This window comes from Cavia porcellus, unplaced genomic scaffold (assembly GCF_034190915.1).
Source record: "Cavia porcellus strain 051 isolate PalLab524CR breed Dunkin Hartley unplaced genomic scaffold, mCavPor4.1 scaffold_2, whole genome shotgun sequence".
Lineage (NCBI taxonomy): Eukaryota > Metazoa > Chordata > Mammalia > Rodentia > Caviidae > Cavia > Cavia porcellus.
Window position 1 is genome coordinate 61749521 of NW_026947485.1, and position 13743 is coordinate 61763263.

At 38.4% G+C, this 13743-nt stretch overlaps 1 protein-coding gene across 10 annotated transcripts in view; it reads right to left on the bottom strand.

Annotated features, from left to right (window-relative positions):
- The window catches only part of Dync1i1 (dynein cytoplasmic 1 intermediate chain 1), a 306856-nt gene that overhangs the window by 208236 nt on the left and 84877 nt on the right, over positions 1-13743 (bottom strand). For 6 of the 10 annotated variants that reach the window (XM_063242471.1, XM_063242461.1, XM_063242475.1 and 3 more), the window contains one exon: positions 10878-10913. The exons of the other annotated variants lie outside the window; for them this stretch is intronic. In XM_063242471.1, the coding sequence (XP_063098541.1) occupies positions 10878-10913 (36 nt within the window). The remainder of the gene's footprint in view (positions 1-10877; positions 10914-13743) is intronic. 10 annotated transcript variants of the gene reach the window in all.

The window sequence follows — 13743 nt, forward strand, 5'->3', positions numbered from 1 at the left end:
TCACCACCATGTCATTCCATGGAAACTGCCTCGGAGCTACTAAGCAGGAGTTACAAGCATCTCTCATATAAAACATCATTACGCATTAGCGGAACCTCCCTTCAGTCAAGAAGGGTGCGCTGACTGGCGGCAATTCTGTAAACCACATGCAGTTTTAATTAAATTCATTTAAAATGCTGTGTCTCTCAGTAGATTTGAGGAGAGATAGAACCACTTAACAATAGCCAAGAGCTAATCTAGTGTGTCAGAACTAATAATAGTACAAATGCAATTTCTCACACAGAGACACATTCAAAAAGTTCACAAATGAGCAATTGTAGTACCTTTTTTTTTAAAAAAAGTAATATTTATAAATTATTACAAGATGTTACCAACCTCAGACCATGATTGCAATTTCTAATTTCAATGAATTGATAAAAGGTGCTATTAATAAAAAGATACATTTTGGGCAGCTGACGTAGCTAATTGATCAAGTAATTTGAGTAAATGCAAGATTTCACTAGGAAACCCGGACAGGGATGAAATCACTCAATTTTCCAAAAGCCAGAGGCCTTGAAAAAAGGAGACCACAGAACACTTTTATGCCTAACCAAAACCAAATAAAATGATCCCAACATACAAATAGGCTTCAGATGATATAATGTGACGAGAGATTTCAACTATGTAGGCAAACCTTTCATTTTCTGACCCAAATATGGCAAGCCAAGGATTACCTAAGTAGAGGGGAGTAGGGGTCCTATTTCCTTAGTGTGCTGTCTCTGTAGGGGTGGAAAGGAAAATTTCATCCCACCTCTTCAAATTTCACTGTACCTCACTGAACTAATACTCAACATAACACTTGGGTCTCAAGATCTGGGTTACATTAAAATAAAGTAAGAAAAAAGTGATCCCAGATGAGCATGAATGTACCTAAGTTGACACTGCTAGTAGTGGTTACTGGGAGATCCATGAGTGCCAGCCCACCCAAAGATCCTCACCACAGCCAAAATCTGGGAGTGAAGAGGACAGGGACACTGCTTTTTTCTGCTCAGTGACCCTGCAGAGGTTACCACTGTCCGTGAACCATGCAGGGCAGGGACCCAAGCTCTTTGCCCAGACCTTGGAGGAAATAGGCTATAGCTCTCTGTCCTCTTAGTTTATGAACTCTCTGAGCTCAGGACTGACAACAACATTCTCTTGACCCATTTTATGAAGGGAGAGTTAGTATACATTTGCATTTCTCTAGACCTCCAGCAGCCAAAAAAAAAAAAAAAAGGTATCACTGAAATAATTATTTAAGGAAAGGCATTTTATCTTCATAATAATTCTTTTAGTGAAACAGCTGCCAAGAAACTGGATCGTGATGATGGTTAAACAAATCAAACTAGTTGCTATATGAAAGCAGAAAAAAATAGGAATAGAACTTTAAAAACAGGATAGAAAAATACATATGAATGTGGTGTCCATAGTCAGAGCATGGAGGGTACCAGTGAGAATTATGCAGTTACAACACACAAAACAAAAAAGGGAGGAGTACCTATGAATAGTTAATACATTTCAAACTTACACACATTTCATCATATTTTTCTTCTTGGAGCTGATATAATCCAGAGTACTACCACATGGCATCTGCATAATCCAAACTGCTTACTTAATCAGGAAATGTGAACAGGCTGCCAGGGACGGCCACAAGACACTACAGAGTGAGCAGGTACAAGGAATTAAAGGTTATTTTCACTCTTTTTGCACCATCAGCTCAATCTTGCTTCCTACACACAGAAAATAAATTAGCCTACACCTTCAGTATGCACCACTCACATCGAGAAAGACCACTTGGTCTGTTCACCACAGGGAATTAAAAATTTTACGTTACAAGTTTTGGATTGCTGAAAGAGATCTATTATTTTCCCACAGTCAAGACCACCGTACCTCTGAAAGGGAGAGCTTTTCAGTCAGATGAATGTTTTTCTGCAACAAAATCATCTGAATTGTTAGAAAAACTGTAATCCTGTGCTATTTTACAAGAAATCATATGCCACACTACAGCGCTATGAATAGTGACCAAGTTTTGTTTCTGTTTGTGTCTTTATTTAAAACAAATCATGAGTATAACAACGTATTTGGCTAACTTCCCTCCCAGCCACCTTTTGCACGGTTGGTTCTTTTCCATTTGTAGGCCTAGGACCAGTGCACACTGATTAAAGAACTGAAAGAATTTCAGGACTCATCTTCAGGGTGACTTTACTGCTGGTTTCACTCACTGTCACCTAGAGATTGACTTACGTAAATAGACCGTCTCCCTGTTCCTAGGATGTAAACCTCTCCCCTCAGCCTCAGGTACTCTTTTTTTGTCTAATTATAAGAATTAATTATTATCTTCAATAGTTTGATTTCTTAAGAACTGCTACCTAGTACTGGTTGGTATTTTTGGGCAGATGAAATAAATCACACCCAAATGAAAAGCAAGACAAAGATTAAAAATGAAAGGAGGATAAAATTAACACGTGCGTTATTGATAAAGATTTACAAGAATAAGGCTTATGGAGAAAGCAAATAGAAGTGGTCATTGATTTCCCAGGCAGGTTTATCCACCAATCACAGGTAACACCACCTAACATACCTCCACTGTTGCATATGGCTTGAATGTGACTTGTGGCACAGAGCAGAAGATAATTCATACCCCTGCCTCCTCCAGTAAAAGACTAGAGGTAGCCTGAAAATTCTCAGCTTGTCTTTCCAAATCTACCAATTTTATAAGTCATTGTACCTGCCTACGCGTGGAGGCTACTGGATAGGGTAGAGAACATAAAGGAGAGACGAGAGACCTAGAGTGTTTCACTAATTGAACCTCACATTGATAACAGCATTAGATTTGGACAGGAAGCTGACTGAGTTGGTGGAATGTAAGAAGCTTGGATACAACTTACAGACTATATACCAAGAAGTTGGGGTAATAAAGTATAAAATTTATAGTCCTTGGGGTATAATTTGAAAAATAACATCACAAGTAAAACAAACAAAGGCCAGACTATCATTACTACTAGTAAAGGATAAATTGATAATTTTAAGATACTGTGTAAACACTTGAACTTGCTGCGTCTGTCTTCCAGATTTTAGATCTTGGAATAGTTCACATATGGCGGGACAAACACTTATCCATGTCACTACCTCTAACTGGCTTGCGAAGTGATATGGCTATGAAATGGATCAAATTCCTCATAGTTAGGGCCACCAATAAGTTAGTTATATCCAATCAAAAATTTTGACAATTTTTTTGTCCACCAACTTTTCTATAATTTTTCTCTACAATCTCTATTAAGAAAAGTCACAAAATTCAAGAGATTTGTGGGAAGCTCTTTCTTCCCAAAAGCAGAAACAATGACAGATTCTGGTGACAGTAGACAGTCCTCCTCTATGCTACTTCCACAGAGCCACAGACGTGTGGTTGAATTTCCAATGCCTTCAGCTAGCTGTTCCAGACTTAAAATCCTGACTGTGAAATGTATAGAGACCACACTGGGATGACATTAAGTTCTCCTGTCCCTTTGCCATAGCCTAGACTAATTACATTTTTCTTATTATATGTCGTAAGAGCTAGTTTTTTTCTATGTTTTGGTTGCCATCACTTACTTCCTCTACTTTTGCAGTTGCCACCCCCAAAATCACTTCTTCACCGCTTTAATATCCCCCAAATGTAAAGCACGTTTTATTGAAGATTTTTAGTGCTAGCTGTTAAAAACCATAGAAAGTTCACAAAGAAAAACAATCGGTATTGGAGAAATTCTTGAACAACATACTCAAAAGAATCATTCCCTTGTCTAGTTACAATAAAATGTAAATAATGCAAGTTCTTGAGTTTCTCATTACCTCATTTCCTCAGAGATGGTTTAAACTACTGTTTCCTATAAAAAGCCATGTTCGTTTCCTAGCTTATGCCCACAAAAGAATCCTTAATTGAGATAAAGTGGGATGAAGTACAGAATCCTTCTCTAAGCAACAATCTGAATATCAGTGCCAATATATTTCAGTTGACCCTTAAAATATATTTCTATATGGAAAAACCTCATGCCACCATTTTAAATGTTCTTGAAACTGTCTTATCTGTATATGCCATATTTTCTATCACCCCAGCATTTTCCCCACCTCCCCCCATTGTTTTCTCAATAGCTTTTCCTATAGGAAACTCTTTCCCTGGTATTATATTTTATTCCTGGACATTTCTTTGTAGATCTTTGCATTATCTCTTCTGGTTATGCTTTGTTTGCTTCACTGAATTTTTACCACAGTCCCTTGTCCCAAACACTTGTTTAATCATATCTGCATCTTCTTGGATTTAATCATATCTGTATCTTCTACCTGTTGGATTCCTGTGAACTCACATCTTGGGAAACCTGCCTCATCAAGGTACCCACTTCCACATCTATCCTGCCATTCATTAATATGCTGCAGTTGGATTTATGTCTGCCTCTTTACTTATGCTTTGTGTCTGTCCCATGACATTTTTGCTCCTCTGTTCTCTCAGTATGCCTTCTTCTCAGTAAGTGGATGTTTTTATTGATTTTGAAAAGAGTTTTCAGTATTATTTCACTTACTATCATAATGAGCACTTACCAGGAACTTCGTAATTTATCAAAGTCTGCTTCAGATTTATACTACTTATTTCCAATGAGACACAGAAATGTTGTATTTGGATAGCAGTCCTCTCTTTCTCTATTTTTTTTGTCTTTTTCGTTTTTATCGGTACCAGGCATATTTTAATGCCATTATTATTACACATAATGTATCTGCTAAAAATAAAAATGTATTTATAATTATTACTTTCTATAATTCTACATATTTTAAAGAAGTTCAGAGAAGAAAGAAGAGCAATTATGTACTTATAGCTTTTGTTATTTAACCTTCACAGTTACCATTTCTGGTTCTCCCCATTTGTTTCTGTGGATTCAGATTACCATTTAGATTTATTTCCTTAGCCCAAATGCAGCTTTGTTTTCATTCACCTTGTTTGTGCTGTTATTAGAAAATATATTACTGCTGTATATATTATAGGCCCAACAACATAATTATAAACATATCCTTTTATACCAGTGATTTTTAAATCAGTTTGAAGAAAAATAAAGATGTGCATTTATATTATCTATTATATTTACATATTTACTGTTGAGAATGTTCTTTTTGTCTATGGATTTGAATTACTGTCTGGGGCTCCTTCATTCAGCCTTGAGAACTTCCTTGGAAGGTGGGTGTATAGGCGTGAATCATCTCAGCAATTGGTTATCTGGTAACGTTTTTAATTGCACCTTCTTGTGTAGAGATTGCTTTTCTATGATTCCTGATTGATAGGGGTTTTGTTTGTTTGTCTGTTTGTTTTTTTTTCATTGAGCACTTTGAATATGTCTCCCATTATCTTCTGGTTATCATTGTTCTTGATGAGAAGTCATTTGTCTAACATATAGGGAGGAGTTCCTTTGTAAGTGAAGATTCATTTCCCCCTGTTTCTTTCAAGATATTCTCCTTCTCTTTGGCTTTCAGTATTTTACACTGTGATGTGTCTGTGAAACTCATAAAGCCTTTTGGTTCATATGATCATATTTTTCATCAGATTTGAAATGTTTTCTATTGCGATTTCTTTGAATATTTTTCTACCCCTTGTCGTCTCACTTATCCTTCCAACACTCTTAAAATATGTTTATTGATTTGCTTAATTGTATTCCAGTTTCCCTGAAGAGATCTTCATTTATCTTTCTTCTTTTACACCTTGAGCTTTACATTGTATTTTCTATAAATCTATCTTCAAATATGCTGTTTTTTATGTCAGTTGAATGTACTATTATACTCCTATAGTAAATTTTTCACTTTGGTTCTTGCATTGAGCTCTAGAATATACACTTCGTTGTGTATTTTTAGCTCTTTATTCTCTTTTCAATGAAATACAGTAATTGTACTTTTTCTTGCTTGTTAAGCCTGGTTTCCTTTAGTTCTTTGAAAATACACACACACACACACACACACACACACACACACACACACACTATTTAAAGTCTGGGTTAAATTCTGATTGCTTTCATAGACAGTTTCTGCTGCCTGCTTTTGCTTCATGAATAGGTCATGATTTCTGGTTTCTCTGCATGCGTCATCTTTCTTTGTTTTGAGATAGGGTCTTGCTATATACCTCAGACTAGCTTTGAACTCACTGATATCCTCCTGCCTCAGCCTCCCAAATGTTGGAATTATAGGCGTGCATCACCATGCCTGGCCTTTCATATATTTTTTGCTGGAAACCAGTTAAGAAAATATTTTGTAGATATTCTAGGTGCTTGTTACTCCTACTCCTTTTGCTGTCTGCTTATTCGTTTAGATAGTGATTGTGGGTGGATTAAATTGGTGAAGTCTGTTATCCTCTCCCCTCTGAACTTGCCCCTTAAAGGTTCAACCTTGGCATGTGCAGCCATTTAGGAATAACAGATTTCTGCCAATTCCTTTAACAGTGCCTTTACCAGGCCACATTAACTGTTAAGTTTCAGTCATTTTGATTGCTTGCTTTATTTTGTTCAACAATGCCCTGGGACACAGATTTCTTAACAGGTTGAGCCAATTAAATTCAGAATAATTTCTAGGAATATTTTGAGATCAGTTTCTAGGATTACTTGTGATCCCAAGAGGGCTCCTCTTAGCCATCTCTTTCTGTCGTTCTCTCGGATAAACTAATTGAGCTACATTTTAACTTACATGTCTAATATATCTACAAATGTCTTTCCAATTCCTCTGTACCACAACTTTGCTTTGAGAATGTCCTTCAGATTCTCTGGTAAATAAAGTCTGCATCTATTGGACATATTTTATGTTGTGTTATAGCCTGGCTATTGCAATAGAATCTTGAAGTCAAGGTAGTGGAAATTGAGTAGGGAAGTGGTACATGTCTCTTTGAATGAAGCTGCCTTAAGAGCAGGTTGTGAGCCACAGTGGCATTGTGTTTTAGTCTCTGGTCTGAACAACTGGCTTCTCTTGGCATGGATACTGAGTTTAACAGTCAAGTGATGATGACAGCAACTGGGGCAATGGTAACCTCCACTGTTGGACCCCTCATGTTAAGGGAGGGCTGAATAAGATGGTCCTCCCATTGCAGCTACACTTGCCTGGATTTAGCCTCTACCACAAGTAACAAAGAAGAAGCAGAATAAGAAGTGCTAATACCCTGCCTTTCCCAGGAAAGCAGTACAGTCTTCCAATGAGGAGCTGAAGGGACAAAAATTCCTGCCTTTTGTGCTCTACCAACTAGACCTGGCACTTCCTTAAAGCTGAAGTCTCAAAGGGAGAGAAAGGCTGTTCATACATCACAGACCATTCTGTTCTTACCAAACTGGTTAAGCTTTCTTGAGTACTTTAAAAAAATTCCCATATTCTCTTATGGCTATTTCAAGAAGTTTTAAATAGGTATGTGTGGGAGTACATGAGTGTGTATGTACACACATGTATGCTTCATAACTTTCACCAATTTTACTAGGAAACAGATACTTGATACATCTCAGGTTGATATGCTAGAAGTGGAACCTTTAAGGGTTTCTTGAGTTAAGCAACTTATGAGTTATTACTCTGCAGGCAATGAGAAGTGGGCTATGCCCTGTCGCATTAGTCTTTGTATTTCTTGATTCCTTCATCGATCAAGAGGGATCTGTAGAAACAACACTCCTTATTTAGGTGTGTGGTGGAGGTTACCATTGAAAATCATAGATATGGTTTTTGTCCTTGATATTGGAAAGCAGTGGTCTTTACCTTAGTCTATCTGAGGTATTCAATATGCCAGTAGAGAGATTACAATTTGATATAGAGAATGAAAGCAGAATAGCTAAGGTATGTTCCAAAATTGGATTTTGGAACCCTTTGACAGATTAAAAGCTAGGTTAAAATGAGGCAGAAAGGATAGTCCAAATTTCTTTTTTTTTTTTTTTTTGTATTGTTACTTAGAATATTAACAACTTGGTGCTCTTTCCAAAATTTAAAGTCTTGAGACTCCATGACAGGCTAAGATATAAAATACAGTTCAATGAGGTTGTTTATTGCCAGTTAGTGCAAAAAGAAGGAACATTTGGGAAGAAAAAGATATAATTTCAGATATTTTAGGATTCCATGACCTGGGGCAAAGCAACAAGATGGGTGTAATGTTAAATACACTGAGAACTGAGCGCAAAGCTCTTGAAGCACACTTGTGCTTGGGAATCTGGGAGGAGATGGCTATGTAACAGCTCTCTTTCACTACAAGACAGTCAAACTTCTTTGGGGTTAGATGGCATAAGACAGAGAGAAAACCTCGATGTGTCATGGATGCTGAACTAAGAATCAGTTAGCCAAGGCATCTGTTGTGGTGCATAAAGGCATGGCATGGCTTGGAGGTCAACTTTTAGGACAAGGTGTTAGGTAGGGGGCAAGGCATGACTCAAGTCTGGAGATGAGGAAAGCAGAGAGCAGACCAAGTCATCAAGCAGGAGATGCCAGTGCTTCCTAGGAATGCTGCCAAGCCAGACCAGAAGATCGAATCACAGCAATACCGGGTGCCAGGGCTCAGGGAAACAGAGCACATCATGTCAAGGAATTCCAGATGTTGCTCAGTATGCCACCAAGGATGGGCACCACGCTAGAGCCCCTCCCAACTTTTCTACTTCCAGCAAAGTCATAAGATCATTAAAGCTTACTTCTCTACCCATCCTACAGTTGACCATGATCTCAAGCAGAGGAGCAGATGAAAGTGAGGCTTTATGAGACTTTGAGCATTTCCACCTAAGATTAATGGAGTGAACTAAAAAGACTATTGAAAATAAAAGAGTGAACTAAGGTTGTTTATTTCACACATTTCCCCCTGACAACCAGTAGTAATATGGACAGCTGCAGAAAAATAAAGGAGCTGAATTCCCTCTGTGCTTCTGATTTATAAGGTGAGTAAATTCTGCAGCGACACTGCAAGTCCAACAATGTATGAGTGTGCCAGCACATAATAAATATTATCTTTCTCTTTGCTGCCCTTTATTGTTCTTACACCAAAGCGAGAATTTTTTCTAATATATATTCATAGCTACCCACCAACCAAACACCTTTTATTGGTGGTAAGTATACCAAAACAGGCCAACGTGGGGCCATAATTTTCTTAGATACTATGGAAACTGAACAGAGAAGAAAAGGTAATTTTTCTGCCTGGCTCCTCACAACTAACACAAGGACTTGTAACACAGGCCTAACTAATAGGCTGGCAGGTTGCTCATGAGGTTTGTAGGAAGCCACGGCAAGCTACTGGGGAGGGAGCTGGGGCTTCAGACAGCAGTGACTATAAGCTTAAATTTGGAGCATGAAGGTTTGAATCCTGGAGGTTCAATTTTTCTCACAAGGCAGGTTTGGTTGACCTTGTGTTAGCTGCTTCTTACTGAGTCCAACTGAGTTATTATAAAAAAATACCATACAACACAAACAATACAAACAATAGTGATTTATCTCTTCCCATTCTGCAGAATGGAAAGTCAGAAATGGAAGCGCTGACCTACTTAGTGCGTAGTGAGGGCTTGCAGAGCTCTGTCTTCTTGCTGAGTATACTTATGACCATGCTGCGGTGTACACACACACAGAGAGAACCAGAGAGACACCCTTCTCTTGCTCTTTTTATAAGGACAACAATTTTATTCAGTTAGTGCCCCACTTTTGTGACTTCCTTGAACATTAATTATCTCTGAAAGGCCCTGTCTCTAAGTATACTTAGGGGTTAGAGCTTCAATATATGAATTCAAACCATCGTAGCTGTCTAAGTTCCTTTCTATTTTAAATTAATTTTCGTTTTCATCAGTTCTATCAAATATCTCATTTCTCTCCCTCCGAAGTTCATTTTATGTGTAACTTAGTTTTTATTGTGGGCAACCATGAATTTACATGATATAGAAATGTGTATGAGAAGACAGTCACTTGGGGGATTGGTACTGGTTGTCTGCCCTGGCTGGTTCAGTTAGCATTCAAGAAGAGTGATCTGTCAGCTGTAACAAATAACCAAACAGTTCTTCTGTGAGGATCCTTAATGGAGTGTCGTTCGGAAAGAAGGATTTTAAGGGATCAAATTGTGACTACTGTGGAGTAGTACAATGGTGGGAAGAATTTAAAGACACCAGCCAAGGTGGCTTCCTCTAACAGGACTGGATAGCTTAAAAAATAGATGACAAACTCAAATCTCTATAATTTAACTCAGGATGTATATTCAGCGAATTTCTCTGGTTTTGATAAATGTCTACAAAAAACATTTCTCTAAAACAAAAGTAAAGTTTAAATTCTGTTGGTACCTGAACGAAGTCTACTGAATTGCCAGGGTCAGCAGGTGACTCATATATAAATGGAAGTAATAATCAGGAAATAACAAGAAATCAAGTGTAGGTGAGAATATGGAGGTGTAGGAGTACCCCAAATCACATTCTGCACTAAGCCTTGCTTGACAGGCAGGAAGATTCCTCTTTCTTTGTGTCTTCCTCATCCTCAGTGAGGGCTGAGCCCATGTTCTGGCTTTTTCCTAACCCTCACCTTTCCTGAGCAAACCCAGTGCATCATGTCCACAGTACAGTGGAGTAGGCTATGGTTGATATGTGCAATACCTCATCAAGACTAACATAGGCCAAAGGATGTAGGGCGAAAAATCTTTGAAAATACAGGAACCTGCTAGATTCAGAGAACGTCTATGTGTTGAATAATCTGCTAAATTCCAAAGTACATGGTGAATAATTGTTTCTCTAAATCAAAATTCTTGGTGTTCCATTTTGACTTTTCCAAGCAACATATTCAACATTTGCATTTACTTATTCAATGCATTTCTCAATCCTTGACCTTTGTCAGAGGGCTGGGAATTTAGCTCTATGCAGGAGCCATAGAGTGCCTACCTTGCAAGTGTGTGGTCTTGAGTTCGATCCCCAGGACTGATAAAAAGGAATAAGACCAAAAACAAACAAACAAACAAACAAAAAAAAAAAAACAGACCTCAGGGCTTTGACAGTTTGATACTTGAAACAAATGTCAAAGGGGAAATATCAGACATATTTTCAGAAAGCAAATAAAGCAGATGCCAATGGCATAGTCCATTTTAATTTCACGAAAAGAAGCTAAAATAGGATTAGTGTGTATCATCTTACTAAAGACTTCTAATTTGCATCCAGATGCCACCACGACAACCAAACGTGAGGTAGTTTTTGTTTGTTTGTTTTAGTGACAAGTTCAATGGAAGATCTAGGGTCCTGAAAGTCAGTTGGAAACCTTGAATGAAAGTCACTACACCACAACTTGTTTTCTCTCATGTGATCATCAGGTATTTGAGGATTGGTTTCCATTGGGAAATTATATATAAGTATCCCCTGATTTCAGATTTAAGCTTCCAAATAAATATTTATAATGCCTGGAAAATGACCTTGGCATTTTTTTTTAAATCTCACTTGTGAGACCAACAGATATAAGTTTTAAAACTCAACTTTCAACAGTTCAGAATTTTGTTTTAATTGAAATCTTCCCTTATCTCATATTGAAAGAGAGAGGTTAGGGGAGCAGTAAACATGGAAATAACTGACTAGGAAATCAAGTCTGGGCTCTGGGACCCTTCTCACTGCAGGAAGACAGCTTGAAAGGGGCTTTGAAGGGAGACTCTGGTGTTCCCCACTCTGAGATGCCAGGATGAGGGTTATTTTTATTGCCCACCTAGAGGTATAACTTTGTTGCAGTCCTACATCGAATGCCTGCTTACATGTGGTTGATGTCATAAAAACAGGGTGGATTGAGTTTGCCATCATTTACATGGGGAGTTCCGTATAAGTCAGAGAGGACTTCTTACCCCAGGTCTTCTGCCCAGACATCATGAAACCAAAAGCTCAGGCTGCCTTTCTGGATCTGAGTTTCTAAACTTGTAAAATGATGGGCTCTGAGAGACTTGAGCAGCCTGGTGCAGGAGCCATAGAGCCCTTGGCTGGCTACAAATGCAACTGAACTGTATTTTTACTTTTATTCAACTGTAATCAATTTAAGTTTAAATTTAATAACTGATACTCAATTCAATGATTGGAAAGCTTTTAATATGTTTGGAATAATAGTATTAGATGCATCTACTTTTAAATTATAAAGCTTATGAAATCTAACTATAGCTTAAGTATTTCCAATTAGAATTTTGTTCTTGAATTTGGATACAGTAGAAATTTCTATTGAACAGCGCTGAGCTAGACTATTCTAATTCCCTACAACAATCATATCTCTGCTTATGGCTTCTGAAGTAAACACATACCAGAAAAGATGGAAAACCAATGTCCAAACTCTACCCTCCCTGCTAAGAAATTATATTTTCTAAAAAAAAATGCAAAGGTGAAATGAGAGCCTGCCTTCGCCACCTTCTTGTACACCTCTTCCAAACACAAAGTGCTTTACGGAGCATCTCTGGACAGTAAAATCTCCTCTATCCTGGGTCATCTTAGGTGCTTGGGTAATGCTTTCCTTCAGTTCTCCTCAGTGTCATATTCAAGGGTAGTAGCTAATGCCTTCACCAGCCTAAGGGTGAAACACAGACCTGGTTGAAATGGAAACAGCACCGCCCGTCACCACAGAATCGCAGCCTGATGACTCTTTCACAGTAATCTAATAAAACCAATGTAAATTTGTTGTATGGGTCACATTCCATGTTACATGACATGCAATAAGTATTTCTGCTTCCTCTTTCTTATACATGTAGTACCTTCTCATTCCTCATTTCTTGCATTGATGTCAGGCTGTGGTGTCCTCTGTTTGCAAGAAGGAAATGAGAGGCTTTATATTCTAAGTTTATTCTGCGTGTATTAAGTTTCCAATGCCTTTGTTCTCTCTCCATTTTAGGGGGAACTTCCTGAGAATGGTGGTTCCTGCTCTAGTCCTTATCAGAGGGAAACCCACAAGCATTTGTGGGCTGATTTATTGTTTTATAAAGTCCTATGCCTATGCTTTGTTTGATCTACAAATCTCTTATTTCAGGTTCATTTTGGTATCAGGATGTATGCTACACCCCTCCCTCTCCTCTAATGACCTGTGTCTTTAGCTGAGTTCCTCTGAGAAACTTTAGTGCAGGTCCTCCTTTATTCAACCACATTTTCACTGATGTCTGTTGAGCATTATCTTTGAGCCATGCTGTATGCTGGGAATGAAAGTAAAGAACACAGACCTTTCCCTGAAGGAAATCATAGTCTAAGAGGTAAGACATGTAAGTAATCATGCAGCGTAGAGTGATGAAGAGAAAACAGATTATGTCTGCATTAGGAAGAGGGATGTCAACCAGAGAGGAAAAACCAGGGAGCTGAGCGTTACGCATACTCCTGAAGGAGGACCCCAGGAGAGATGCGTTCAGACAGGGACATAGCATGTGCCAGTGCACGGAGGCCTCCTTTGCTTTTCCTTGGATGAAATAAGGCATCCAAGAGAACTAGGTAGAGGGATTGGTCGAGCTGAAAGCACACAGTTCCTATTTATAAGATACCACGAAGAGAAGAGGAAATTAAGAGAACTCTCCAAGCCACCCACTCTTTTCAGAAGTTTCCTCTTCTTTCCTCCCATTTGACTGACATATTTCCAGCTGGTTAAGAAACTCTCATTTCCCCTCAGGACTGTACATAATCTGGAGCGTTTGAGATGCCTGGCATCATCCTTGTCCTTCAGCAGCATTTTGGGGAGCTTGTTATGAGTAGTCACTTAGTTACTGTAATAAACGTGGCTCTGTAACCTCAGGATCTCAAGGACAGTCCAGGG